The 27,378-nt window shown below is 37.1% G+C and overlaps 1 protein-coding gene across 1 annotated transcript in view; it reads right to left on the bottom strand.

Annotated features, from left to right (window-relative positions):
* Nucleotides 1-3,077: 3,077 nt before the first annotated feature.
* The window catches only part of LOC139687456 (uncharacterized), a 74,176-nt gene continuing 49,875 nt past the window's right edge, over nt 3,078-27,378 (bottom strand). Inside the window, exon 4 of the mRNA XM_071584622.1 lies at nt 3,078-8,296. Within this exon, the coding sequence (XP_071440723.1) occupies nt 7,888-8,296 (409 nt within the window). The 3' untranslated portion in view covers nt 3,078-7,887. The remainder of the gene's footprint in view (nt 8,297-27,378) is intronic.

Raw genomic sequence — 27,378 nt, 5'->3', positions numbered from 1 at the left:
CACCCACTTTACTCTATCAAGCAACTTTTCAAAATCTACCAAACAGTCTCATAAATGCTGATTGGGTTCTATGTTCTTCTTTATTAGTGACCTCATCACTGGTATAATGTATACAGCTCAACTTTTTCAACCCAAACATCCTCTAAGAAATCATTTGCCCTCCTCTCCATCCTCTTATTAATGACCATGAGTAACACATTAGTTGCATGCAAAATCAATCTTATTGTTTTATAATCCTCAAATATGGTTGCCTTTCCCTTTTTTTAACACTGATCTGATGAAGTTTTCTGTCCAAATTTCTCCCTCATAAATACTACAAATTAGGCCATATAAACCCTCCCTTCCCCGTTTTCCTAAAACCTTAATTAGTGTGAATTGATCTCGTTGTTCCTAATAATCTACCTAACCATAATATAGTCAAACTGACAACTATGTGTATTCCTGGATATCTTCCATTCAAAACTCTGCCTATTGTGGAGTTAAAACATAGTGTTCATTATGATTAAGCCCTGTCTTCTGCATGACTTTATTCCTTCCTCCCCATGGTCATTCCTTGTCCCTAAGCCATAGTCCCCTACCTCACTACCATCTCTCCCACTGCCTCTCAGTACAGGTGCTATATATGTACAGCATCCCTGATAAAGGTCACAGAACTCCACCAGTCAGTTTTGACATTTTCATCAGCTTGCTATTCGTGTAGCCAAAGTATATTACTGCATGAGACCCAAATTTCACCATTTTACAAAATTTATTATCCCTTCTGGAGGGACTACCTTGATAGACAGCATCCTATTGCCATCCCTCTACCACAATATTTCTGCATGTAATGTACCTACTGCCACTTAAAGATAAACTATCAAAGAATGATGAAAACATAAGAATCAACTGACTCTTAAGGAAGTCTTACATTGAGTAGCTGAAGAGATAAGTATATGGAAGATAGTGTCAAGTAAAAGGAGTAAACTTATTGAACAAAATAGCATACTAACTACTGTTATTGGTTATATTAAGTATAATCTTGAGTGCGAATTGTATACAACTGAGTTCACATTATGAAAACAGTGTGGTGATAGGACTTAAAAATATCACCTCAAATTTTCAAAATCCCTGAATTTTATTAATAAAAAATAATGGGTACACACTATGATTGCTCAAAATATTTTGTTCATATAGCATGTTGATATTAAGAAAAGACTCATAAAAGCTTTGATATGCAGCGTAGCTATGTACATCGCGGAAACGTGGTCATTGAAGCAGGAGGATAGACATAGATTGGAGGCTTTTGAAATGTGGGTGTGGAGAAGAATGGAGAAGGTGAAATGGACAGAGAAGAAAACGAATGTGGAAGTACTTGGTATGGTGAGCGAAGAGAGGAGTTTGTTGGGAGAAATCCTATGGAGGCAGGAAAAATGGATGAAGGGCATATTGATCGGCAGTGGAATGTCAAAGACTGGAATAGAGCGGAGATTGTTAGGCAAACGAGGGAAGGAACAGGATGGGGATGTTGGACGGGATGAAGGGAGGAAGTAAGTACTCAGGGATGAGGAGGGACCTGATGTAGAGTAGGATGTTGGATTTTGTGTTTAGTTAGGAGTCACAAAATATTTATTTGGTAGCTGTGTCCATCCAAAAACCTACCTTAACCGGTAGATTACATAATAATAATATGGTATGTTGAAAGTATGTATTGGATATTAGAATGTAATAATTCAGTCAGTTGATTGTTCTTCATTTCCCATATGTTTCTTAACATTTGCACATTTAATCACTCTTTAAGAAGAGGTAGTGGAAGGTTTCTAGTATTTATTTTGAGTTACAGTACTATCTCATTGTTCTGCCAGCCCTGCGCTAATGTACATTCAGTATTACCGCTCTCACAGTTTCAAAATTCAGTTTACTAAATCATAGTGATAAACGTAAAGGTGGTTTGGCTGGGTGGCAACCAGGTTAGGAAAATTAGGGGAAAATATTGCTTAGCTTCTTCAAAAATTTGGGAATAAATGGGTGAGAGGGTTCAAATTTCACAAAGTTTTGTGAAATGGAAGTCACATTCCCAATAAGAATTACATTATTTTTAATTGGGAGATCAGTTCATGTTATCTGTGGGCCATTACATCTGCAGATCCTGGAAAAAACAGAACTTATTAGTTATTAATGAATTTCAGTAATATCAGTGGCTTGATGAAGTATGATCCACAAGAAATACCTAGTAATCACCCTGTTTGATAGGTAAGGTAGAGTGCATGAACCCTTTAATCATATAAAATTAGCATGTCAGGGTAGGTGAACTTGTTCCTCAACCTGTATTATGTACGTTTCTCCAGGAAGGTCAGGTGCTTGAGGAATTATGCAACTTGAGTGAAGCTGAGGGTGATCAGAGGCATCAACCAGATTTGAAACTGACAGTTGTCACCCTTTACCCACTAGGATGTCATTATAACAATAGTTGCTCATGATCTCAAAGCTAAAATATGTCCATTTTATAAATCACAGCAAGTTCAGTTGGTCTTTATCAGAACCATTGACTTTGTCATGAAAAAATTCGTAATTCCTCCTGCTTCACCCAGAGGAAACTCTCAACATTGATGTACCTCATAAATAGAAAATATTGAAGTACTTTTCTTCATTATCCAGTCTTCCTAACAATGTTGTTCTCTATCTTAAATTGCTATTCATTTTACTATTTTTACTATAAGTACTCATATTTTGTTCCACATTAAGGTTTATCATGGCAGAATCACACACAATTAGCCTCCAGTGGGTGTTTCAGCATAGCATCATTTATTAATTTAATATCATTGGGTGACATAACTTTTACTTGTGAGATCAATTCTTGTTAACAGTGGGCTATTTCATATGTAGTCTCTGGCAAAAACTGAAAGTATAGTTCTGAACCCACTTCAGGGATATCAGTGGTTTGATGAGTTATGATCCACAAAAAAATGCGTAGTGACTATCCTGTGTGATAGGTGAGGGTGGAGCTCATTGCATTTGAATTTTCCCTAAAATAAGTTAATAAAGAAGATACTGCAGAATAAGAAAGCAATTTAAATGTTTCCATATTTTATTTTTTAATATATTACAAAAGAAACATAACTTTATACAACTTTATACATGGAAAAATTTCATTTCGTAGTTAATAAATGAACTATTAATTTTAGCGAGTTAGTAAAATATTCCAAATACTTAATTCAAAGGTATCCTTCACATTTAAGTAGGTAACTACCTACCTATATTAAATGTTGTATTATGTAACAAAAATGCTAACAAAATTAAAAATAACTCTGTATCATTCTTCATATTATCGTAATTTCTCAATTTTTCATTCTATGCAAATCGCTGTACTGTGATTGAAGTCTCAATGATTAACCTTTGAACCTCTTCAATCAGCCAAGGCAAATGGTGATATCTTTACCACTTCCATGTCATCCTACAGAAAATCACTTGTGGTATTTAACAATTTTTAGCCTTAAACCTCAAGAAAACCATTATACTCTCAGTCTCAAGTTGCATTCATAATTGTAATGAGAAAAAATATTTATACTAAAAATGATATTCAGGTGGCTACCAGATTTATGTGGTTGAATTTGGAGTTTTTCCTTTTACTCTGGGTCTTATATTCTTACATCCTCTAAAGTATGAAATGGGCACAAGGAAAGATGATACTGAAAAGTTAAGTGGAAAAGAGTGATTGCTATCACTAAAAACATTAGCTTCCCCAGATTAGGTAGGAGTTTTTTGCACTTAAAGCCATGTTAACCACCCTATAAAGTTACCATCGAAGGACAACCTCTGAAAAATGTAATTGGTTTATGAAAACAAATATTTTGTGCATGGAAATTTTTTGTTGTTTTCATAAATGGAAAATAATTATGGAATTTAACTCTTCCACACTATGAATGCTTGAAGCTGTAGAAATAAATGCTAAAATGTTATGAAACAATAGCCTTATGACTAAAAGGAATATAAAATTAATTTCTCAGAAAGCACGAGTCATGAATTTGAATCTTAGCTGGAGTTTAGTTTTACTCATGATATAAAATCTCCTTTTTTCATAAACAAAATTCTTTTGTTTCTATTTCTATCTTAACTTCTTACTTCAAATACTTTTCCTATAAATGCTTAAGAGTGTGTTTCACAGAAGTTCCATATAATTTCATAATGAAAATATGTACATTTAACATAATAAATGCTTGTCGGCTAGTAGATGTTAGTTTTTAAAAGAAATATTTCCACTTGTGGTTTTTATAAAAGAACTATTATGTTCTTATAGATAAGATATGAATAAATGATATTGAGCATATTGAAACCTTGTGCCTTATATAAGCATAAGTAAACACTTAGTCTCAGGAATTGTATATATATATGTTTATAATTCCTTTAAAGTTAATTTTAATTTTCTCTTTTGAGAATAATTAGATAGTTATGGAATAATGGGCTGTGCCTATACAGGATGAAAAATCCACCATAGTCATGATGCATTTTTTAATATTTAAAATTTATTAGGTCATTCATAATATCCACTATAGGGATTTATCAAAATCCCTTTTGTGGGAGATTATAACTTAGCTAATAAATATGATTTTGTACTCTCAAATTCTATCTTGCATGGTTGTTTTCATGTTGTGTTTGCTTTCAACATGGGTTTAACTTCTTGGCAATTATTAAGTCAAAAATGCTATACCAGATTTTTCCTGGGAAATGTTAAAATATTGTAATACATAAGTCTAAGACAATATCCCCAGGCTAGTGATCTGTTTCAGTATTTGCAAGGCAGTTTTAAAATCCTTATTTTATTTTGTCGAACAGGTGATGGACCAAATACTGGTAAATGGGCAATGTATTATGTTTCAAGTTACTATGTCAACTATTACATTAATGACTGAAACATATAACTAAAGAATTTCTCCTTAAGATTTTATTGCTTGTCCATTATATATTCCTGTGACAGCATGTTCATAATGATATAATATCATTTATAAAAGGCTTAGCCTTCCATATTAGCTGACCTCTAATGCCTTGAAGATTTCAATCATTTGACTAGGAACAGTAAGCATTAGTGAACCTAATTCAGTTCACAATGATTTCAATTGAAATTTTTAACAATTTTCTTTGGACGCCATTAAAATTTTATCTTTAAGTGACATATGTTTTTGTGTGGATGCAGATGAGTTTTACAGTATTAGTCTACATAATGGACCTATTTGGAATTTAAATCCTATATCTGGATGTTTTTGCTCAATCTGAAATGGAATTCCATCTTTCTAGAGTCAAAGGCTTTCTAAATATAATTTTGACTGCGCGATATGCAATATTGAAAGCCTCAGTGTTTTTTTGAGGACTGAATTATAGAAAATAGTAACCTGTATTAAAATAATTGAGTGTTACCCAGTTACTATTTCATCCAGAATAATAATCCAATTGCAATGGAGCTGTTTGTGAAACAAAAAAGATGTCTCAGTTACTCAAACAAAGACTAACTAAATAGCTGATTATCCTGAAAAATGACCAATTTAGAAAAATTTCAGCAATAAAGTTATTTTTTCTTGACAAGCCAAAAATACAAAATCCAGTATTAGGTGTTGAAAAATAATATTTGAGCATATTAAAATACAATCAGGTTTTTCTTCATAATAAAACCCATAGATAGTCTTGGAGCATATTACTGTTGGTGTTTTTTCTTTGAAAGATTTTTAAAGTTTTCATTTCCAGTATATGGTGAAATTAAAGTTGGCCATGCTGAATTTTGTTAATTCTTTTTGCAAGAAGAATTTTGCTTTTCCATTTATAGAAATCTAAGCTGCATTGAAAAGTTAATTTTATATTAGTTCCAAGCAAAAGATAGTTTCTTTATATTTCCTTTGCATTGAAATCTTCAAAATAGCAAAGGATGTTTTTGCATGAATTCATAAATTAATATGATCTTACGGAATCACTTATTCCATGATAATATCCCATTCAGGGACCTTGAGCGTTGTCTGGGAAAAGTTTCCCATCATTTCAATAATTATATTCTGATCTTGAACCTGACTAATTGTAACTTTAATAGAGTAAAAATAAGGTTAAAATACAAAAGTGTAACCATATCATGGCAAATAATGAATCAGTTTTGTTAACTTTGATTGTTTTCCATGGTTTGATTTATATTGTCTAATTTTACATATTATTTTTTATGGCACACAAATTACTTCGCCTATTAGCATATTATTTTTGTTCCTTTCATCTTTATTAATTACACTCAGTTCAGTTGAGGATGTTCATTTTGAATGATTTATTGATTAGCAGAGTTTAGTTATTCTTTTGAGCCAATTGAGTGTCATCAAAGTTTTGTGATCTTCATTTGGGTGAACTGAAATTATCACAGCAGAAAAATTATGGTGAATATGTATATCTTCTGCCAGTGTGTTTATAAAATATTATTGTTGTGTAGAGGTATTTACTGGTAAAATCTTAAATCTATTTTATAAAACAGTAGAGAAACTATAATGACTAGCATAAGGGTAAATAGCGGAAGTATGAAACCAAATTAATAGTTCTTTGATTTCCTACAGGGGTCTGGATTCAGAGGTGGAATGGAAAGCCTTCTGCATAATTTTATTCCCTTCAATAATCAATGAACAATCAACATATTACTTGCAATTTTTACAGTTTTATAGAATTATATACAACATTAAGTATCTGTCCCCATAATTGATATGACTTTATTTACTTTTGGAATTTTTAAATCTTCCAACAATATTTAGATATTTCTGAAGTGCTGTGTTTGATCTTACAGTGATCATTCATTGCCTCCTTTATTAGCTCTTTTCTCTGAGTGTATGAACCTTTGCATTTAGAGAAATTGAAGTACTTAATTAAGACTAATACCAAATGTATTCCCTAGGTTTACATAGGCATTTAACTGTGAAGCTTTAAACCTAGAAGTGAAAGACATGTTTGAAATATAGCCAGCAATCCTCATCAGGGGTTCAGATATGCATTCTTTTGAGCAGTGTCAAAGAAGAAGGAAATTCAAGATTTCGTTGTCAGTTCAAATTTAAGGATTGGAAACCACCACATTTGCAGGTTAGATTTCCTTTCCTAAGCCTTAGCCATTAGTGCCATGGAATTGGCATTTTAAGATTTATTTCTGATCAAGGTTTCTGGTCCGTCATTTTATTTCATTGCCCAGTTCTAGTTATGTTGATATTGGCATTCAGTTTGGACTAAAATTACTGACTGCATCCTGAAATTGTGATTCCATGGTGCCTAAATTATTTGGATGAGTGTGAAAGTTGTATTACATTGCTTTTACATGCAAACTATTATTCATGCAAACATACTGTGACTGATGTTGGAAGGTATCATGCAAGTGGTCATGTTTATATGCATAGTGGCCGATAAATTATAGTACAGTAGTACTAAAGATAGTTCTGAAAACTAAAGTAACCTTCAAGCATGTTACTCGAGAGTAATTTACTGGATAAAACCAGTGAAAATCTCATAACATAAACTAGTACTATATCTAGCCATTTCTACCACATGGGTAAACTGTCAACTGTACACCATTGTCAGTAAAAATTCTCTGTTGTCCTTTCCGCCAACTTCACATGACTTGCAATTAGCGTGTTTTAGTATAAGTGAAGGGCAATTATCTGGCAATAGAATTAGATCGCAAGATAAAACGGACATGATATATGGCCATGAATACGAGCGAACACGTGATCAGGGTATGTTTCCACCAACCCCAAAAATATTTTCCCTACCATCTGTGTCAGAGTCCCACTTAATAGAGCATCTGCCCCTTTGGATATTTTAATGGATAACAATGAGTGTTGGCCGTTATTGTCTCGGTTTGAGTGAGTGTCAGTTCGCGCTCGCAGTTCCGAGGACTAATTATATGGCTAACTATACGGTCACTTTAAGCTGCTGAGCCTTTTTCTCATCGCACCCAGCCGCATTCGTAGGGTAAGGGGCCCAAGAGAAGAAACCTCCGAACCACCTGGCTGCCAGGGATTGCCCAGGGTTCGGGGCCTTAGCTCTTGACGTAGCACGTGGCGCACCGTGCAGTTCGTAGCTTTCCCTCGGGTTCTTAGAGAGCAGGGCCTCGTCGAAGGCTTTTAGGGCCCTCGGGGGCAGGACAGCGGAGAGACGCTCCAGCTGCCGCCGCATCTTCACGCGGTCTTCGGCGCTGCTACCGCCTCCCTCCGGGGCCCCTATAGGCTCCCGCGTGACTGCGACTCGGCCTTCCTCTGCGGACCCTCCGCTTGAGTCCTCATCGTCCTGAACTTGCACCTGCAGCTTGGCATCGTAGAACCTGCGGAGGGGAAAGAACACACATTATTATCGCGCTCATGTTGACAGCAGCGTATACCTTCTGGGGACACACGCAGATCAGTATCGCGTCCACTCGATTCCGGCCACATCAAAACTCAAAATTCATAACCACGTTTAGCTAAAATTAACCTGAATACAAGGTCTGTCCCAAAGGTAGTAGGGTTTATTTTTCCCTGGATGGACGGGAGGCGGTTTCTCTGGCACGGTTCGAGGGAGTGGAGTCTAAGGAAAGGCTTGGACGCCGGTGGTAGTTGCCGGAGGTAGCACCCCCTGCCATACACCTTTTTGGTGGCTTGCAGGGTATTGATGTAGATGTAGGTAGCTGGTTCCCTGCCTTTGCGGTGTGCGGATCGTTCGTTTGCGAAACCTTTATAACGTGGACTCGTTACGCTACCTCATGAACTGGTAATTGGATCAGCACCATGAACTGGAACAACGTCATGACCTGGATATGTCCCACGGTGAACGAGACAAATTGAGTGTTGCAAGTAAAAGAATATGTATCGTTGACAGCATCAGCATCTTCCATACTCGACTAGTTTGGCCTACTCCAGAGATATTCTAATGAATGCACATGCGTATAAAACCAATTGAAAGAAGATCCTCGACCACACGACAATTCCACCCAAAGGCAGGAAGGATTATTTATTTGCCATCGATTAAATTAGAAGGCGCCCATGAAAGCTCAAATATAGTTTATCATAGCCATTAATTCAATGCGACTTTGGCACTTTGTTAATAAGAATATGCTGCACATTCTCTGAATGCATTATTAAATATTGTTTAACTTAACGTGAAAGGTAATATGAAATAGTTCAACTCTTAACTTATTTTCTCTCATTAGTGAATAAGTCAACTTTCAGTGTAAAACTATTTTAGTATGAGTGTGTTCTCTTAATCACAACCAGATTCTTTACCATAGTATTTGACCATTTATTTGTTAATTTTTCAATTGATAAGGTTTGGTTCGAACGCTAGGATATCTATGAACTTCGGTGAGTTGCAAGGAATTCATGTCGTAAATAGCTCATAGCTGCATAGGATTGAGTCCATAATCAAAGTTCTACTTAGGCACTGCAATGATTTATTTCAATATAAACAATTTAAGTACTGAAACACGCGTCGAAAAATGTGTGCTCCCTGAGATTTTTGTGGCATGTAAAATAAATTTTCCCATTGCTACGCATAAATAATTACAGAGACGACATGCAACATGCTCTCAAAAAGAGGCGTAGATCATGGCGTTTTCTCATAAACTTTTTAGAATTCTAAGAAGTGAGGTGATAAAATTTAAAAAATTAGTTAAATCCTTTCAACTGTATCAAAACCGATAGGAAATTTTAATCTCCAAGAATATACCTTCTCGTGGCCTATATCCAATTATGACCAACTGATAGTTTCTAAAAATCAATGTAACTCTCTCCTCATAATTATTCAGACAATTTTCAGATCTAAAAGTTGCTTTCCATGCGTGGAAAAGTAGTTTACAATGAATCTTTCCGAAATTAATAGGCACCAGTTGTCTTTTTTTTCAAATATGTATTCAAAATTTCAACGATTTCAATATTTAAGCTGATTCGTGAGAGTTTAGTGGACAACGAACTCGTAAGCACCCGCCTAATTCTTCTTTCCATTCTCCATTCTGATGTGGAATTGCGATCAAGTGATTATTTCGTTTTAATGATTCTTTAATTTTTCACGCTCCACCAAGTTAACTTTCCTAGGTTCCTGATTCCACGGTGAAAGTCAAATAATACCTGCGTCTTCTAAAAACTATTGAACCTACTGAATGCACGGCACACAGTTGGGAGGAAAAGTGGAAATACGGCGAGAATAGGAGAAGACCATAAAACAATAATAATCATTAATATAATACACAGTATTCGTATTATTTTGTATATTTTCATAGATTTTAAATGACATTATTTTTTGAAAATTCAAAGGTCTGTATTCCTAGTGTGCTAGAAAAAAACTACCAAGTGTTCAAAGTTTTGCTCTAATATGTCTAATTTAGGGTGAAACCTTGTATATTCTTGATTATAAATTAATTTTCACATTTAGGGAATTTTCCAGAATACTTACTCATTAGTTTTTTGTTAAAAGTACACTTTATTTCTTTGAACTACAGTTATGAACTAACAGTTCGGTATGTGAGGGTAGAGGTCACCTAGTGCTAAGACTACCGGCGTGTGAAATTCACTCATCAGGGTAGGGGATTCAGTTTTCTTTGCCGCCGATGGTTTCCCAGGAAGATGTAGCACCGAAAAATACCACAGCTTGGGTGAAGCTAAGGATACCCATAGACGTCCCTGGGTATCGAACCTGGGCCCTTCGGTCAGCAGTCCAACCTCTACCCACTGGACTTTCACGTCCCTTGTATTTGTGTATGTAGCGCGATAATTGCTTCAAAAGGTTAAGCTTTTCAGCTTACAAATTTATCCATTGGTAAATTTTTTCCTAAAAGTAAATCACACCACGGTCTTTAATTCTAATTTTTTTAAATTGGACGACGAGTTTCATCAGAGTGGACTTTAATGGAGAAGGTATTAAATAGCATAGGAATGTGTCCACTTGCAGGTCTGATCAAATATTTTATATGAAGCAAACTATTGCAAACGTCTAATTCCGTAAAATGCTCACTCTTGCGACAGCGCGAAAGTAACCACTCCAATAGTTTTTAGGTGTTAAAGACATCTCAAAAATTTTTCCGTGAAGTTTTGGGAATTCAAGTCTGACATAATGCATATGTCCATGTAATATTTTCAAACGGAACCCATAAGATGGGTGTGGGGTAGTGACCTAAATCGTCTTTCGGTTACTGGTATGCGCCTAAGTATAGTGAAACATCACCGTTTATTAATAAATGAATCGCTCATGTTGAATACTTCAAATATGCAAGTATCACTGAAATTTTGTGGGCAAACTCAAAAGGAAATATTCATATCTCTAAAAGTTCATTTTGTGTCTTGGATTACCGTGGTCAGAATCTTGACCAGTTACTTGCGTATAGACGAATCGGAAGATTAAAAACAATAAAAAATGACTTTTTTGGGATGAGATGGAGGTCATAAAAGTCTTTTATGGAACTTAAGATTCAAGTAAAGTCATTGAGTCAATTACCAGGTGATCCAACCTGGCCCCATGCGAACGAGGAATATGGGGAAACATCTGCGAGAAAACACAACTTTCTCGCCGAAATCAGATGTAAGATGTCCCAACAAAGGATTCCGATGAGGAGCTGATGCTATCTCTCCATAAGGAATCGATGTGGTCGAGTTGGCAACCCTAGTCTATAAAGCATCCTGCTCCTTCGAGGGAAATTGCCGTGCTTGATGAAGCGAGAGGCTTACTTCATTTCCTGGCATTGAAATTGGGTAACAGGACGCTACTGGTGAGAGGGAAACCTTTCCGGGAATTTCAGTTACTCCGGTGTTTATGCTACGAAAGATGGGCACGCGAATCACGTAACCGATTGGACAGAGCGCCGCCGTCCGACGTGCAATTTGAGCGCACGACCACGGGAGGAACTTCAGAAGCAAGAGATGAGCCGTAGTCGGAGCGGTCGCTTCCCTCTCTCCTTGGGAGAAAATTTAATCTCCCTCATCGATCGTTCCGCGCGAATCACGCCCACGGCGGCGGGACCAACGAAACGTGCGCATTATATCCTCTCCATTTCACTCAAGACCCTCCACCGAATGCTCGAGTCTCAGTCATTTGAATGGAGTCCCTGGATTACGGGGATCCAGAGGTTTACTACCAAATTATAGTATTTAAGAGTTGGTATTCATGGAAGCAGATGCCATTGTATCTCCTCAAAGCTGTTTCTAAAGATAAGATGCGGTTCCTGAAGGCAATAAGAAGAGCAAAAGCATTAGGAAGATATTTAGGCGAATGCGGCTAACAAAAATAATCCAAATTATATACCCTTCGTTATTTATACAGGTATATTAGTAGGATTATGAAAAATATTTCTTCGCCGCATAATACTTTCAAAACAGCTAAATTCTATTATTTAATGCCTCACATTATACCAAGAGCGATTGAAGTAGAAAAAACCAAAAACAATGTATCTTTCCAACAAATTTTATATTAGGTACTAGTTTCAACGTATCGGCGTCATCCTAAGGTGTGGATAACCTGAAGATGACGCCGATGCGTTGAAACTGGTCGTAGCTTATATAAAATTTGGTAGAACGGTACATTGTTTTGTTTTTTATTTCAGTGATAGTGGATTTCCACCAATTTAAGCCTGAATACATCGAATATACTATGAGCAATGATTACAGCATTTGATAACTGTCTTTTAGCTAGTAAAAAAGGTGAGATTGTTTCCCACCTTAATTTTTATCCGTAAAAATAGTCATGGGGTTGAATTTCTAAATTCCTTTGAAGTGAAAATTTGGCTCCCACGGATCACCCATGAAGTTATCCACAAGACTGCAGGAAATATCCAAAAATGAAATTATAAAAGCATCGGACGCAGATGTTGAAGGAAAGAGAAGCTGAATAATTGAAACTCACTTGCCCTCACAAACATGAGTTTTACTTCCTTTATTTACACCTGCATGATACCGTGTAACCCATCGCTATGGGTATGGCGGGGGGCGTTTCCACTCCAGTCAAGCGACATAAAAAACATGTAATCGACTTTTTAACCATGCTTAGGAGGTGATGTGCTGCACCGTCAAAACTTTCTTATCCAGAGCCTTGGGGTTAGGCTCTCTCCACTGGTATTTCGGGGTGAAAGACCGAACGTTAGTCCCCATTCTAGTGCGAAAAACAAAAATTACCGTAGACACCCTCTCTAGCTAGATTGGTGCTCATTTCAATTCGCAGGTGTTGCTAAGTAAGAATTCACTTAGGTACTAGGAAGTTTCTAGCAGAAACCATCAGAGGGAACACTGCTGTGCTACTCCTTCGCGGCTTAGAAAAAGCCCACTCGGATAAATCTAGAGGTATATAACCCCTTGGATGATGACTGCTATTTTTTTATAGTATTAGGAGTCTCCTTCGCTTAATATATATGCGAGTGAATCCACGTGAAAGGGGACTGAGGGAATTTTCGTTTCGTTCCGGTTTATTTATTTTATTTTAAGGTTAAAAGGGTAATAAAGATGGGCGAGGGTGCATTCCGTTGGCCGCTAGAGCACCTGTGGCTCGAAGAAGGGTCGAGGTGGTTGGGGCGAGTCGGAAGAGGGGCGACGCTTCGCTGCGACGTGTCGTCGGAAATAAAGGCACCCCTTAAATCACGCTCTGCTCACCTCAATCACCGTGCGTGCGTCGTTTGGCCGAGTCCGTCGTTTTACTCGCCCGAATGAGAAAGCATCATCTCCCCACTAAAAGGTGCTCACGTCAGCTACTCGTGGTGGTTTGCATATTGAGTCGAACCACGCAGAGGCTTTATTTCCCTCGCCGACGATGCGCTCGCCCTCCGCTCCGACATGATAAGAGGGGTGATAAACCTAATTTGCATGAAGTTTGACAAATAGCCAGGGGGCAGTCTTGACACGAGGTCTCGTACAGGGAAAGCCCTCTAGCCCCAGTACTATGCTGGGTTTTACGATTAAGTGAATATTTTTGCCGCGTCAAAGGTAAAATTTATTAGCACTCGTAACCTACTACCGAGTAGAAATTTCAAGGATGTGGCTTAGTCAAATGCATTTGTATATAAACATTTACTATAAGCTTTATAAGTAGTACGAGAATAATATGTCAAAGGCAAAATAGCATGAATAATAGGAAAGAAATTCCCCACATTAACCTCCATTTCTTATTCATGCGTCGAAATATTTGGTGTGGAAATTTATAACTCGCTATAGTAATCTGTGAATTTAATGAAATTTAACTGCTTAATTATAGCGAATGAATTGTCGGCCGAGATGGTCAATAATGGAAATTCAATGGAATAAGCGTAGTGATGCAGTTTTGAAAATCGGAATTTAGTTGCCATGAGTGTTGGTATTGTTTCTTCCTGTTGATTTTTTTCGAAGTGATATGAATTTAAAAAAGTGAATCTCCAGGTTCACTTCAAGGATCCGTGAGGAGTGTCGCGCAGCTAAACCTCATACGCTGTCTCCTCGTATAATTGGTGGCATTTAAAAAAATTGAACATTGTGTCGCAAAATAATTTTCGAAAAAAATTAATATCATGTTTGTATTTATATATATTTATTAATGTGTTTGTGTATGTATGTCTGAAGATTATTGCGGCCTACCCGTCGAAACAAAAATCATATACGTGAGTCTCCTTTCTTTATGTCTCTGTTTTTAGTTAAATTTTGAATCAATTTTCCTACACATGACGATGATGACACAAACACATTTGTGTCGTCGCTGAAGAGCGTTCATTTTCGCAGACACGGAGCAACATTTAATAACATTTTTTATAAAATGTCAGATTGTCATAAAATTAGAATCATAAGAGATCCAATTAACACAGAAGTAAATTAAGAGAGATAAAAAAGAAAAATTATTAATTATTTTCAAATTGACGAGAATAAGAAATATGTACATAAATCTCGGGCAAACGCCACGTGACATGCCGAAAAAGAATATAATTTCAAGTTCTAGAAGAGGCAATATAGTTCATTTTTCCTTTTAAAGAGAATCAGCATGATCCTTTGTATGTGGGACTAGTACAAGTCAATCTTGTGAAAGCGTATTATAACTACGCGTCTTCAGATATTGTATGTGCTATTGAGGGTACCGTATGTCTACACTAAGGACTAAGTTGGAAAAGCGGAAAGAAACAACAGCGTCTTGAGTCAGCCTCCTCATTCCGAGAAGCAACAATGGGTGCGTCCTTATCCAGCAATGAATACCTAACAGTACCACAGCAGGCAATCTGCATGGGGAGAGTTCCACCCACGACGTAAAATGAAGGTCTGGTATCCCTCTATAAGCCACACTACTCGACTCACGGGTACTGAATGCTGGATATCACTGTGGGAAAAATAACATACAAACGATCGAATCATTGTCTTCGAAGTAATTCATCCGTCGTAATCTAGGTAAAAATCATAAGAATTCACGTTTTTGCCTCTTTTCGTATTTATAGTGGTGACGCAAGGCATTCATTTTTAAATAATTGGAAGTTACCTTCAGTTAATGTAGAATAATTAAAAGGTGCGTTGACTTTTCATATCATTCAGTATTTTAAGATTTTATTTTTCTTTTAGTTGCTAGTATTGAATCCAAACAGTTATTTTCGGGTCCCGTAAATATTTTAACTACTGCAAAGCTATAAGCTCAGTATGGAGAAAATAATGCGAAAGAAAAATAGGATTAAAGTCAAAGGCCCTTGAATGACGAATATTTTAATCGACTGATTGTGTTTAGTTTTTAGTCATCGAAATCAACGACAAAGTGTCATGACTCGATTGTATTGATTTATAGTCTAAGTTTCAAAACGAAATTTTCACTGGCAGAATTTTTCTTTTAAAAAATGGAAACAAATCTTACATAACCTTTTAGCTCTCTTGTTTAAAAAATATATTACGAGTGCTGTTCAATGAAGAGGGAGCACACATTTTTTTATTCGCGCGATTTATATTGCGAAAATGTAAGATTGAAGTAATACGTTAACTTGTTATGAAACTTTACTTTCGCCTGAGAAATCGTCTGCCAAAGCCTATGCATTGCTACAGGAGGATTACGGAGAGTGATTTCTCTCTTGGACGGCTAGAAGATGGTGTAAAATATTTTAAAGAGAGGAGGCAATTAATTTCAAAGGAAGGAGCTACAGTCACAGCTCTTAAGGAAGTAAACATTCACCGTACTGTTGTCGCTGTTAGAGAAAATCGTCGAGTAATCCCAACAGCGCTACCAGACACACAGAACATTTGTACATTATCACAAAATTATTGATCAGCCCTCGTACTCGTAACAATGAATGTGTGCGATACGGTTTCTCACAATTTTTGGTGGTCAAAAATGATAAGCGGTAAAACTGTAGGTAAAAGGTACAATCAATAAATGTATTTTTTCAGTTAACTTTCTTCATTACTCAAAAATCATTTCTTCCAATGCTTAAAACCCGATCATATCCAAAAATAACTTATTAATTCTGTTTATCAAAAAACATAATTAAATACTTTAATTTGGAGCGCTGATGCTTAATTCTTTATGTTATATAATATTTAAAATTAAAATACCCTTGTTTACGGTATAAATTAAGAGAAATTGACGATAAATAATGTCATATTAGCCCTAAGGATCCAACGAGGATCTAAAAATGAGAAAATAAGTAGGAATTCTTGCCTGCCGAAAGCATTGAGTTGTTTGCATAATGTAGTGCTTTTTTTGTTTCGCCATTGGCAGAACGTCACCCACGAATTTGGTATGTGGTCGAGGAAAATGTATTCAAGGAATGCATGCTCAGCCGTGGAAAACGACGTTTAAAATATAAATAATTGCTAACTGAGCTGTAAATACACAGTCATTTATGCGTCGTCGGATTGTTTGCATAACATTCTCGTGCTTCCTCTGTTCAGTGTTTCCGTGCACTCGTTTAGCATCACCTGTTCGTTCTGTTTTTTGCAGTTCTCATCAGGAGGTGAGTTTCGAAACATGTACTCAGGGGGCAGGGCAATCGATGGGAGCCCGTTCATTCCCCCGTATAACAATGGATTCATGTAACACGGATTCGCATCCGACGGCTCCTTCTGTGGAGGAATGCCCCGCATAATAGAGGGGCCGGATGTATACGTTCAACAGGTATCGCTTGGAATCCACTGCCCCTTAATAAGTCAGATTTCACAAGAACATACTGCGAGCTAGCGCGTGTACGGGGCAAGGAGGGCAATGCTCCCCGACACGGGGCACGTGACCGGGGCGACCTCCCTGTTCCCTTTGTCACGCCGGGTGATCATGCACGAAAAATCAATGGTACCATCCCACGGCCTTTGACTCATTTCTGGAGAAGTACATTTGAGTCGACTCAATTATTATTATAAATGGTACAACTCAAACCCCCATGAATATCAATATGGCAAATGTTGTTCGCAGGTTATCATTTGAAACGAAATTACTCGGAGAGTAATCATCGACGAGAGGAATTGAACTCTAGCTGCATTTCCGAGTTATTCATTGCTGATCATTCCACTCGCAATTCTAACAGATGGCTCTGGGTTTGAGTAAGGGTCTTTCTGAAGATATTTGAAGCTTGGTTTCTTTCCCTAGGTCGCTCAGCGTGTCTAAGCTGCTGCGGCAGTAACTCGGCTTCGGGGAAATAAAAAATGTAATGTCTGAATTTGTGTTTGGAGATGATCAATTGAAATTAAAGCAACTTAATCTTCAAGTAGTCTTAAAATTCATGACACGAAATCAATAGTAATCAAATCTTTCCACATTCGAATTCCTTCGACTTAACGGAGAATTAATCACACAAATATTTTCTTAACTATGCAATGTAAGATATTTTTCAAAATTTCTGTCCAATATGACGGTACTGAGGAACTGAAAATCTTTTATGGACTATACTTAATGATATTTTTCCTTTCTATTCTATCATATGCAATTTTCAAAACAATCCGGTATTTTTCCAATCCCATGTGCTTTCTATATAAAATTTTTACCAACCTCATTTTAGTCATTTCGTCGTTCTCCTAGTTACAAACTCAATGCAGGAAGACCTCTGTGTAATGAATTATTCCACCTGCTGACCTCTTATTTTTTTATTTTTAATGCGGCGTTATGACAATAGACTAAGCGATGTACTACTTCTAAGTGTACTATAAACCTCTAGCAGTTAAATTACGGACTAAGCCTTTGAGCGTCATGTTTACATCATAGCCTCCGATCGATGCAATGTAAATAAGTGAGGAAACTCATTAGTCACCGCCAAGGATGAAACACTGGGGGTCTGTCCTTGGCACCTCATCCCTGTTTCCCACTCCCCTCCCGTTCCACCTCCCAAATTTTCCTCTTTGTTAACCCCCTCGGGCGTCTCCCTTCATATAAACGCATCCACGCGTCCTATCATTGGTCGCGTGTCCATAGCGCCTGTCTCGTGTGGAAGTGGAACGCGCGTGCCGTTCGCAATTGCTTCGAATATTCCGTGCGCTCCCGCCCCAAAAGGGACTCCCGCCCTCCCAATGTGTGTCAGCCAAGCATCGCGTGAATCTCAATGAGGCAACCGTTTAAGGGCGATCAACGAACTATCCGGTGCACACAGCGCATATATGTTCGTGCGCAGAGTGGTTGGATCATTTCCATTCCTCTTGTTAGCTAGGGTTGCATGCCACAAAAAATACTGGAGCGCATAGCCCTACTTTAACAACTTTCGGCATGCAAGACTGCTTTATCTTTTGTCACCCTAAAGGATCCTATAATTCAACGCTTGATCTAAATCAAGCATTAATAGAATTGATCGTTAGCACTAATAGAAATTAAATACTGGATTCGTATTGGCGTCTCTCTTCTTCTACCTCTGACGGAAAATTTATTTGCTATCCATCACTGAAATACCCATTGTTTTACATACTGAAAAAGTGATTGGAACCAATGTTAACTTCGTCGGTTAACTCGGTCGGTAAGGGTGTTCACTAGTAATCTAGTTTTCAACAACCTCTTTCGACATTGGTCGGCGGTATATTTTTTATGTCCATAGGCTAATGGAGTTCCGTCTGGCCTACTGGTTTAAGCAACATATGCAGGAAAAAACTAGTTTAAGAATTTTCGCTATTTATTCCGGTCAGCTCTCAGAGAAATGTAACCTATATCTTCAACTCTTACTCTTGGTTATGCCCCCGAGTCTCACGAGAATTAAATGCATTTAATATATTTTAATTTATCCACATGTGCAATGAAAAAAAACTCAATAAGTAGGCAATATCTCAGAAAAACCCATTATATCCTTTTTTATGAATAACGGAAGAGCAATTGATATTTCTGCCAAGACTTTCTTCGCAGAAAACTGGGTAAATGGAGTCGCAGTTACTCGCATATTACAACCAGGATTTCATTGGCCGGAGCGCAAGAAGAAAAATGTCACTCCATGAATCATTTAGGTAAAAGGAATATTTCGACCTCATTAATGACTTGTTTTGTTTACCTGTTTAACTGGTTGAAATGATAAAAATCTATTTATGGCAATTTTAATGCTGACGATACTTAGATATATGTTTCCCCAATCCAGTGTATACGACTTATAGTTGACTTTAGGACTTGTGAACGAAGGTTAAACAGTAGTTTGAGAGGACTTTGATAAGTATCTCAAACGAATATTTACCCTTAAAGAAAAGCTGTGTTGACTATGATTTGTTACAAGTTGCTTCATGAGAAACTGATTCTTAAGGTGGGAGTCAAGGAATATTTAGTTAAATTAATGATGAAGTTTCCGTCTGTGTTTCTTAAATGCTTCAAACATGAATTTTGCTCTAGAATTATGCACATGCTTGCATTCCTTCACGCTGTTCCTTTCCGGTGTAGGCAAAGCCATAAAACTTCATATTAATTCATTCCAGGAAACTTCCTCGCTATCACTGATTTCTATTATATTGCACTCTCCTTGCATACCTCTTTGGCTCTATCACATGTAAACGTTGTTTCATTAGCGATCGTCTGCACCTAAGATTTGTAATATTCCTCGGCATCCATGCTCTTCGATCACATTCAGCTTTGACTTTCTCCGTCTACAACTTCCTCTTGAAATATTTCCTCTTCTCTCATATATCTTCTCTTTGTCAATTCCACTCGCATTCATTTTCTCCACATGGGCAAGTCATTGTAATATTTTCCTGTTTTGCTTGTCCATTAATGGTGCATTCAAACTGCATTCTTTTATTACCCGAGAATTATTAATTTTGAAAATACGTATACATTTCGCGGAGGATCATGAAACTCTCATTTAGTTTTTTTAAGCGTTTATTTTGTTAAACAGAAACTTTCATGGTAGAAGTACGGAAGACATTAAAATACATTTCATATGATATATTTATATTTACGGAAGTCATTTAACTACATATATCATGCATGTAATACATAAGCCTCAAATATAAATTCCGTATCTCAAGCTTACAGCTTGGAAAGGAGGCAAGATTTACAAGCACACTGAAAGAATATGTTCAAATTTTAACTCGTAAAAAAGATAATTAGGTGCATTCTGTAGTGACGTGGGTGTCATGCAATGGTGATAGTATGTGCTTTTCAGTCTTTAATGCCATTGTATGAGTACGTATATACAACTTGGATTTTCATTGTCTACAGCAATGTACTAGTTTTGTTACCATTTTAATACTATTCCTCATGGTTTCTCCTTTTATTACTATTATTGGTTTTGGAAATACTAAAAATTATTATAGAAATGGAAGAGGAAAGCAGTGAAAGGTAGTGACCAGGGCAACTTTTTGAGCGTTTCTATCGCTCTTTTTACTTAAAATATTATTGGTATTAACACAGAAAGAGGTTAAACTTCAATTACAGTGGGAAAGGTTTGGCTTTGGATCACTAATCAATATGGATTTTATATGAAGCGCTCACTGAACCATGTGGAGTTTGATATATTTATTGGAAAATAAATTTAACCTGTATTGATTAAAAATAAAGTATTCCATAAGGTTCGCAAATAGTGTGGGCACTCTGAATTTTAGAACGATGCATCCTTTCGTGACTAAGCAAACTTACCGTCACCCTTCACTTAATTAATGCGAATATTTACACGAGACTGCGAAGTCATTTTACCACCGTAAAATCAAATATAAATACATTTATTCGACTTTGTGGGTTCACCTCAAGCAAAACACCCAAATATATGGTATATGCATATATAAAACATCCGGTTTGTTTGATAGATGAGCTCAGCCCGACATAAGGTCCGGAATAGGGCGTGTAAAATCCTTGTATCTAGAATAACCTTCAGTTCCTTTTCGTTTAATTTCCCACGAATTAATAAGAAAATTGCGAGCCTTGGATCTTTAGGAAGGTTTTTCTAAAGACGTTGCTCGAGACTTTAAACCGGGAACCCTTTGGCGATGAGTCCAAAGCTCTACCAACTAGACTACGACTCCTCACGTAGTACAATTATTTTCCCACACTAGAAGTTGTTTGCGGAGGACGACCAGTATCCCCAGAATGTGATCATTCGTTAATCGCGATATTCGCTGAAACTTGTCTTGTTATATAACCAACTGTTATTAATGAAAAGTAAATTGTTTTACAAAAAACATATACTTTATGTGCTATTACTACACGAATTTATAACCTCCTCAGTGTGTGTAACTAGATTGTGTTTGGAGTAAATCCTGCTTCCTTACATTTTTAGCAGCAAAAATGCAGAAAGTGACTCGGATCCACTGCTCTCAGAGTGCTATTATGAGGCATTTGTAATTTTTACTGCGGTCAGTTTATTCGGAGAATTATTCTCCAGCAAAAAGAGCAAGCAACCAGGGAAAGTAGAGATATTTTATAAGAATCAGAAAGTCTATTCCAAGTCCTTAACTAATTCACGCGATACCACTCGACCTCAACCTGAAGCCTTTATTGTGTCGACATGCGCACCTGGACATGAGACGGTTAGTTACCTTTCCAACGGTTTCTTTGTCTTTTCTGGTTCAATCGTTCATTCGTACGTCACCCTTTGTACTAATTGGCTCACCTTGAGAAATTGTGCAGCAAGGCTTTTTAAAAACTGTTACCTTAAAAAAGAGCTCCCGAAGTAACATCAATTCTATAATTGAGTGTAACTTAAGCCAATTATGCCTAATATTCATGTACTTTAATAAAAACATTGTATATGTTATAGATTACATTGTAATATTTATATAGTGGAGTTAACACACTCAAAAGATATTAGCATTAGCAATGAATGCAATAACATTGGTTTTTCCAAAATACCAGAGAAACTCTGACGCAAACGCTTTAATTACTTATCTGTTTCTAAGGAGATTAACTCCGTCATATCCTATAAGTTGCAGTGAACATTTCGGTTTGTAACGATAGTAGCGATTGTATCAGTATACCCTGTCAGTATGAGTGTATTATACTTGACAGGAGATGCTACTGCTGATGCAGACGCAGCCACATATGGAGGTTGGTTTCTTACAGTTGAAAAGTTTCCTTGATAACTACGAGTACTTGGTCTGACGATATCGAAATCGAACAACGCAAAATATTCACCCCTTCCAATGCCATAAAGAAATCTAAATATATATTGGGAAATTTGCGTGAGAAGTAGGCGTCCCAATATTGTGCTTCGCCATTATGAATAATTAAGGGATCCTTCCATGATCGCAGGAATTATTTAAGTTGACAGTTTGTGATGTTATAGAATTGAGCCGAAATATTTGTTCCCTTCCCTACGATCCTCCCTGATCAATTGTGTCCCAGTTTTCTCATCCCCGATGGACTGGCCACACGCCATTTCCTGGCGGACATAAGGGCGCACATGCGGTAAAATTCGTGTCCTTTAGACGTGCGTGCGTGCAGATGTGTGTCGCGGTTTCGGTGAAAGGGTCTTCCCGCGTGAAAACGACCCCCGCCGTTTAGCGTGCGTTCGTGTTTAAGCCCAGCGCAAGAGAATGCGCGCGCGGAGGCCATACGAAGCCCGTTGTCACTCGGACGACGTAGTTTCTCCGCCTCGCAATCGAGGTCAAAGAGAGGGGCAACTTTTCCCTTCTTCTGAATTCAAAAGGCGCGCGAGTAACACTCAGTGCGGAGGGGGTTAATTCAATTGCAAACAACCCCAAATTGGTAAGTTGGTACCGCAATTGTTGATGAATAAAGAAGGATGAGATCATAAAGTGAGGCAATTAGGATCAAAGTTTATTTGAGAGAGTTTTAAATACTCCTTAAACGTTTGGGGGATCGGAATGGTTCGGTGGCACCGTATAGGTTTCGCATCGAGAGGGTCCGTGTTCAAATCCTGGAGAAGATAAATATTTTCCAGTGATATTCCGATTCCTACTTAAGGTGCTTTGTGGAGAGCACTTTGAGTGACTACGACGTCCGTCGGATGAGACGTTATGCAGCGGACCCCTTGGCACCTTTCAACAAGAGTACGCTAATACCGACGCCGGTTTTCTCTGCACCCTTCTTTTCCCATCCATCCCTAATGGCGCAAATGACCTTAGCTGTCGGTCGCCTCCCATAAAAACTGCTAGTCCTAAAACATTTTTGAAATCACGAGAGTACCTTTACTTTTGCGTTTATTTACTTTCAAATATTTAGCAATAGAAGTCGTTGTTATGGCACGATTAATCAGCGTATGGTCTCTTGACCCCTATAAAAAGGTAATAGCATATCTTCCGTCCATCCCAGATCTCTAGCAGTTAATTTATTGTTGCCAACCATAATAGTTGTCACCTGATTAGGACATATTGTTCTATCCTAGGGATGAACAGCTTTTCTACACGTCCAGTGTACAGTGATTATAATGACTATGATAATATCCACCTATTGTCTTGGATTCGGCTTTCTTGCACTAAAAAAAGTTTACGCGCCGCATTTTCCCAGAGGATGATGAGTGGAAGAATATTTAAGCGCAAATTGGATCAGATGAATTGAAAACAGCTAATCGAATATTAGTTCTCGCTAGTTCTGTAATATCACGGAAGATCCGGCAGTGAATATTGCGTCCAATTCGCGAAATCGGGAAACAATATTTTCGTTCCCTTCTGGAACCAGAAGAAAATTTGTCCTCTGCCCTATTAATCTTATTTATCAGGGTTAGCGCCGCATATCCGAGTCATGCGGATACGATTTCCTTTGATTTGAAAGTGAATTGAACCCTCATGGTTCAAATAGAAATCATGCGACCATGAACGCAATTCTCTCTCACAATTTTATGACCGCGTTGTTTCTGTGATTGTTGTTGCCATTAAGTGAGGAATGTGGCGACGTATGCCTGAATTTTTCCTCTTCAATGAGGTCTGGGAATGAGGCTAAATTCTTGGATAACGTATCAATCTTTTTAACCACGTATAAAGCATTATAAAAAAACTTGTTCATGACAAATATCAAATCATGTTTTCTTCGTTAGTTTTTAATCTTCCATGCATCACTTTTGATTTTTTATCCATTATATGAATGCGATCTAAACAAAGGTGATGGTAATCTAGAAAAAAGTTAGAGTAATGATTTGGTGCTAACAATTATTTATAGAAGGCGAAGGGGGCAGAAAGGAATACATTTACTGAAAATGTGAACTTGCAGATAACACCTCAAACCCAACAAGGTTTCATGGATGTAAAGCGTGTTCATCAAGTGTTACTTTACTCTCCGTGTTAGACTATTCCCTCTTTTACATTTGACTTCAAATGTCCAGCGATGCTTGAAATTAAACGGCTGTGCTTTAATGCTAAATAAAATGAATGATCGAGTTCTAACTTCAAAATTATATCCTTAATGTGTTGACGTAATCATTTTATTAATAGTAATAAATTGAAATTAAAGCAATCTTATATATCAGCGCATTAATTGCATTAAAGTTTTGCTACTTTCGTACTTTTATTCATGCAAAAGGGTTGCTATTCCGTTTTTTTGTTACATTCCGTTTCAACTTTAACTATCTAATATTTTCCTCATTTATGCCTTCGCCATAAAAGAAACTGAAACTAAGAGATGTAAAACTATACGCCATTTATAAGTGACTTTGAAAACCGGCTAGTCTCCTATCTGCGGTATGTTATAATGAATAACTACATATTTCACAACGGATTTGTAATATTTAGTGTAAAAACGAGTTTATAGCCTAAACTTCCGTGAATATTTAGAAATGTCAGCAGATAACACTGCAACCGATAGTACGTAGAACTATAGATAATGAAATTTGTTGTCTCAGGCGTAACTTTGTGGAATTTGCATAACATATTGAAATGTAATGAAATAATTGACTTTGTAATTCCACACACTTTATTTAAAAACACACGACCCAGGTTTCGACGTTGAACGTCATCATCAGGTGGTCCTCATAGAAGCACGCTGGCTATATATACCTTCTGATCATAGGAGGGGGGGGTTGGTCAGAGAGGGAGGTCGGAGGGGTAAAAAGGTTACAATGTAGCTGGGAAGAAAAGAGAATTACATTTTTGATTTAGAAGAGTGGTAGGTCTAGGAGTGGGGAGTGGGAGGGATACAAAATTTCGTTGGCAAGATCATCTTTCCAACGGACACATTTCAAAATTTCTAACTGCTCCAAAGCATCGAGCCTTTGACCTTTTTCTTCAAAATGAATAATTTTTGTCACAAAGTCACTTTTGTGATCACTTTCGATGAGGTGTTTTGCAAAGAGGGATGTTATGTTCTTATTTTTTACACATGTTTGGTGTTCTTTAATCCTTTCTTTAAATTTCCGTCCTGTTTGTCCAATATACTTTGTGCTACAATCCGAGCACTTTAACTCATACACTCCACTCCTCTCGTTTTCGGGGACTTTGTCTTTAGTGTGAGAGATCAGGTTCTTAAGGCATGAACGACTGTAAAAGGCACATTTAATTTTTTCTTTAGGTAAACTTTTAATTACTTTTTGAGAAATAGTCCCAAGATATAGTATTCTCCGCCATTTGGCAGTGGGATCTTTTACATGTTCGGGGTTGTAAATGTGGCTTAAGGCTATTTTTGTAAGTTTATTCCGGTAAAGTTTATTTATTAGATCTTCTGAATACCCATTGTTTACTGCTAACGTTTTAATTACATTAAGTTCCCTATTTACATTGAATTTTGACATAGGGATAGCGGTCAAACGGTGGATCATTGCATGAAATGCCGAAAGCTTTTGGGTGAAGCAATGCCTTGAAGAGGAATTAATTAATTGGTCTGTATACATTTCTTTCCTAAAAATGGAATACTGTAACCCATCTTTGTCTTTAGAAATGGATAGGTCGAGGAAATTCAGGGAACCTTTTTCCTCTTTTTCACACGTGAATTGTACATTAGAATTGATAGAATTTAGATGTGCTAGAAACTGATCTAGTTGCCTATCAGAACCTGTCCACACACAGAAGACATCGTCTACATATCTTAACCAACAAAATACATTATTAATGAGAGGGTAGGCTGAGGAGAACAAAACTTTTTCAAAATTTTTGAAAAAGTTTTGTTCTCCTCAGCCTACCCTCTCATTAATAATGTATTTTGTTGGTTAAGATATGTAGACGATGTCTTCTGTGTGTGGACAGGTTCTGATAGGCAACTAGATCAGTTTCTAGCACATCTAAATTCTATCAATTCTAATGTACAATTCACGTGTGAAAAAGAGGAAAAAGGTTCCCTGAATTTCCTCGACCTATCCATTTCTAAAGACAAAGATGGGTTACAGTATTCCATTTTTAGGAAAGAAATGTATACAGACCAATTAATTAATTCCTCTTCAAGGCATTGCTTCACCCAAAAGCTTTCGGCATTTCATGCAATGATCCACCGTTTGACCGCTATCCCTATGTCAAAATTCAATGTAAATAGGGAACTTAATGTAATTAAAACGTTAGCAGTAAACAATGGGTATTCAGAAGATCTAATAAATAAACTTTACCGGAATAAACTTACAAAAATAGCCTTAAGCCACATTTACAACCCCGAACATGTAAAAGATCCCACTGCCAAATGGCGGAGAATACTATATCTTGGGACTATTTCTCAAAAAGTAATTAAAAGTTCACCTAAAGAAAAAATTAAATGTGCCTTTTACAGTCGTTCATGCCTTAAGAACCTGATCTCTCACACTAAAGACAAAGTCCCCGAAAACGAGAGGAGTGGAGTGTATGAGTTAAAGTGCTCGGATTGTAGCACAAAGTATATTGGACAAACAGGACGGAAATTTAAAGAAAGGATTAAAGAACACCAAACATGTGTAAAAAATAAGAACATAACATCCCTCTTTGCAAAACACCTCATCGAAAGTGATCACAAAAGTGACTTTGTGACAAAAATTATTCATTTTGAAGAAAAAGGTCAAAGGCTCGATGCTTTGGAGCAGTTAGAAATTTTGAAATGTGTCCGTTGGAAAGATGATCTTGCCAACGAAATTTTGTATCCCTCCCACTCCCCACTCCTAGACCTACCACTCTTCTAAATCAAAAATGTAATTCTCTTTTCTTCCCAGCTACATTGTAACCTTTTTACCCCTCC

Source organism: Hetaerina americana, unplaced genomic scaffold, assembly GCF_022747635.1.
Source record: "Hetaerina americana unplaced genomic scaffold, ioHetAmer1.1.p SCAF_2, whole genome shotgun sequence".
Taxonomy (NCBI): Eukaryota; Metazoa; Arthropoda; class Insecta; order Odonata; family Calopterygidae; genus Hetaerina; species Hetaerina americana.
This window is presented reverse-complemented; position numbering and strand designations above follow the sequence as displayed.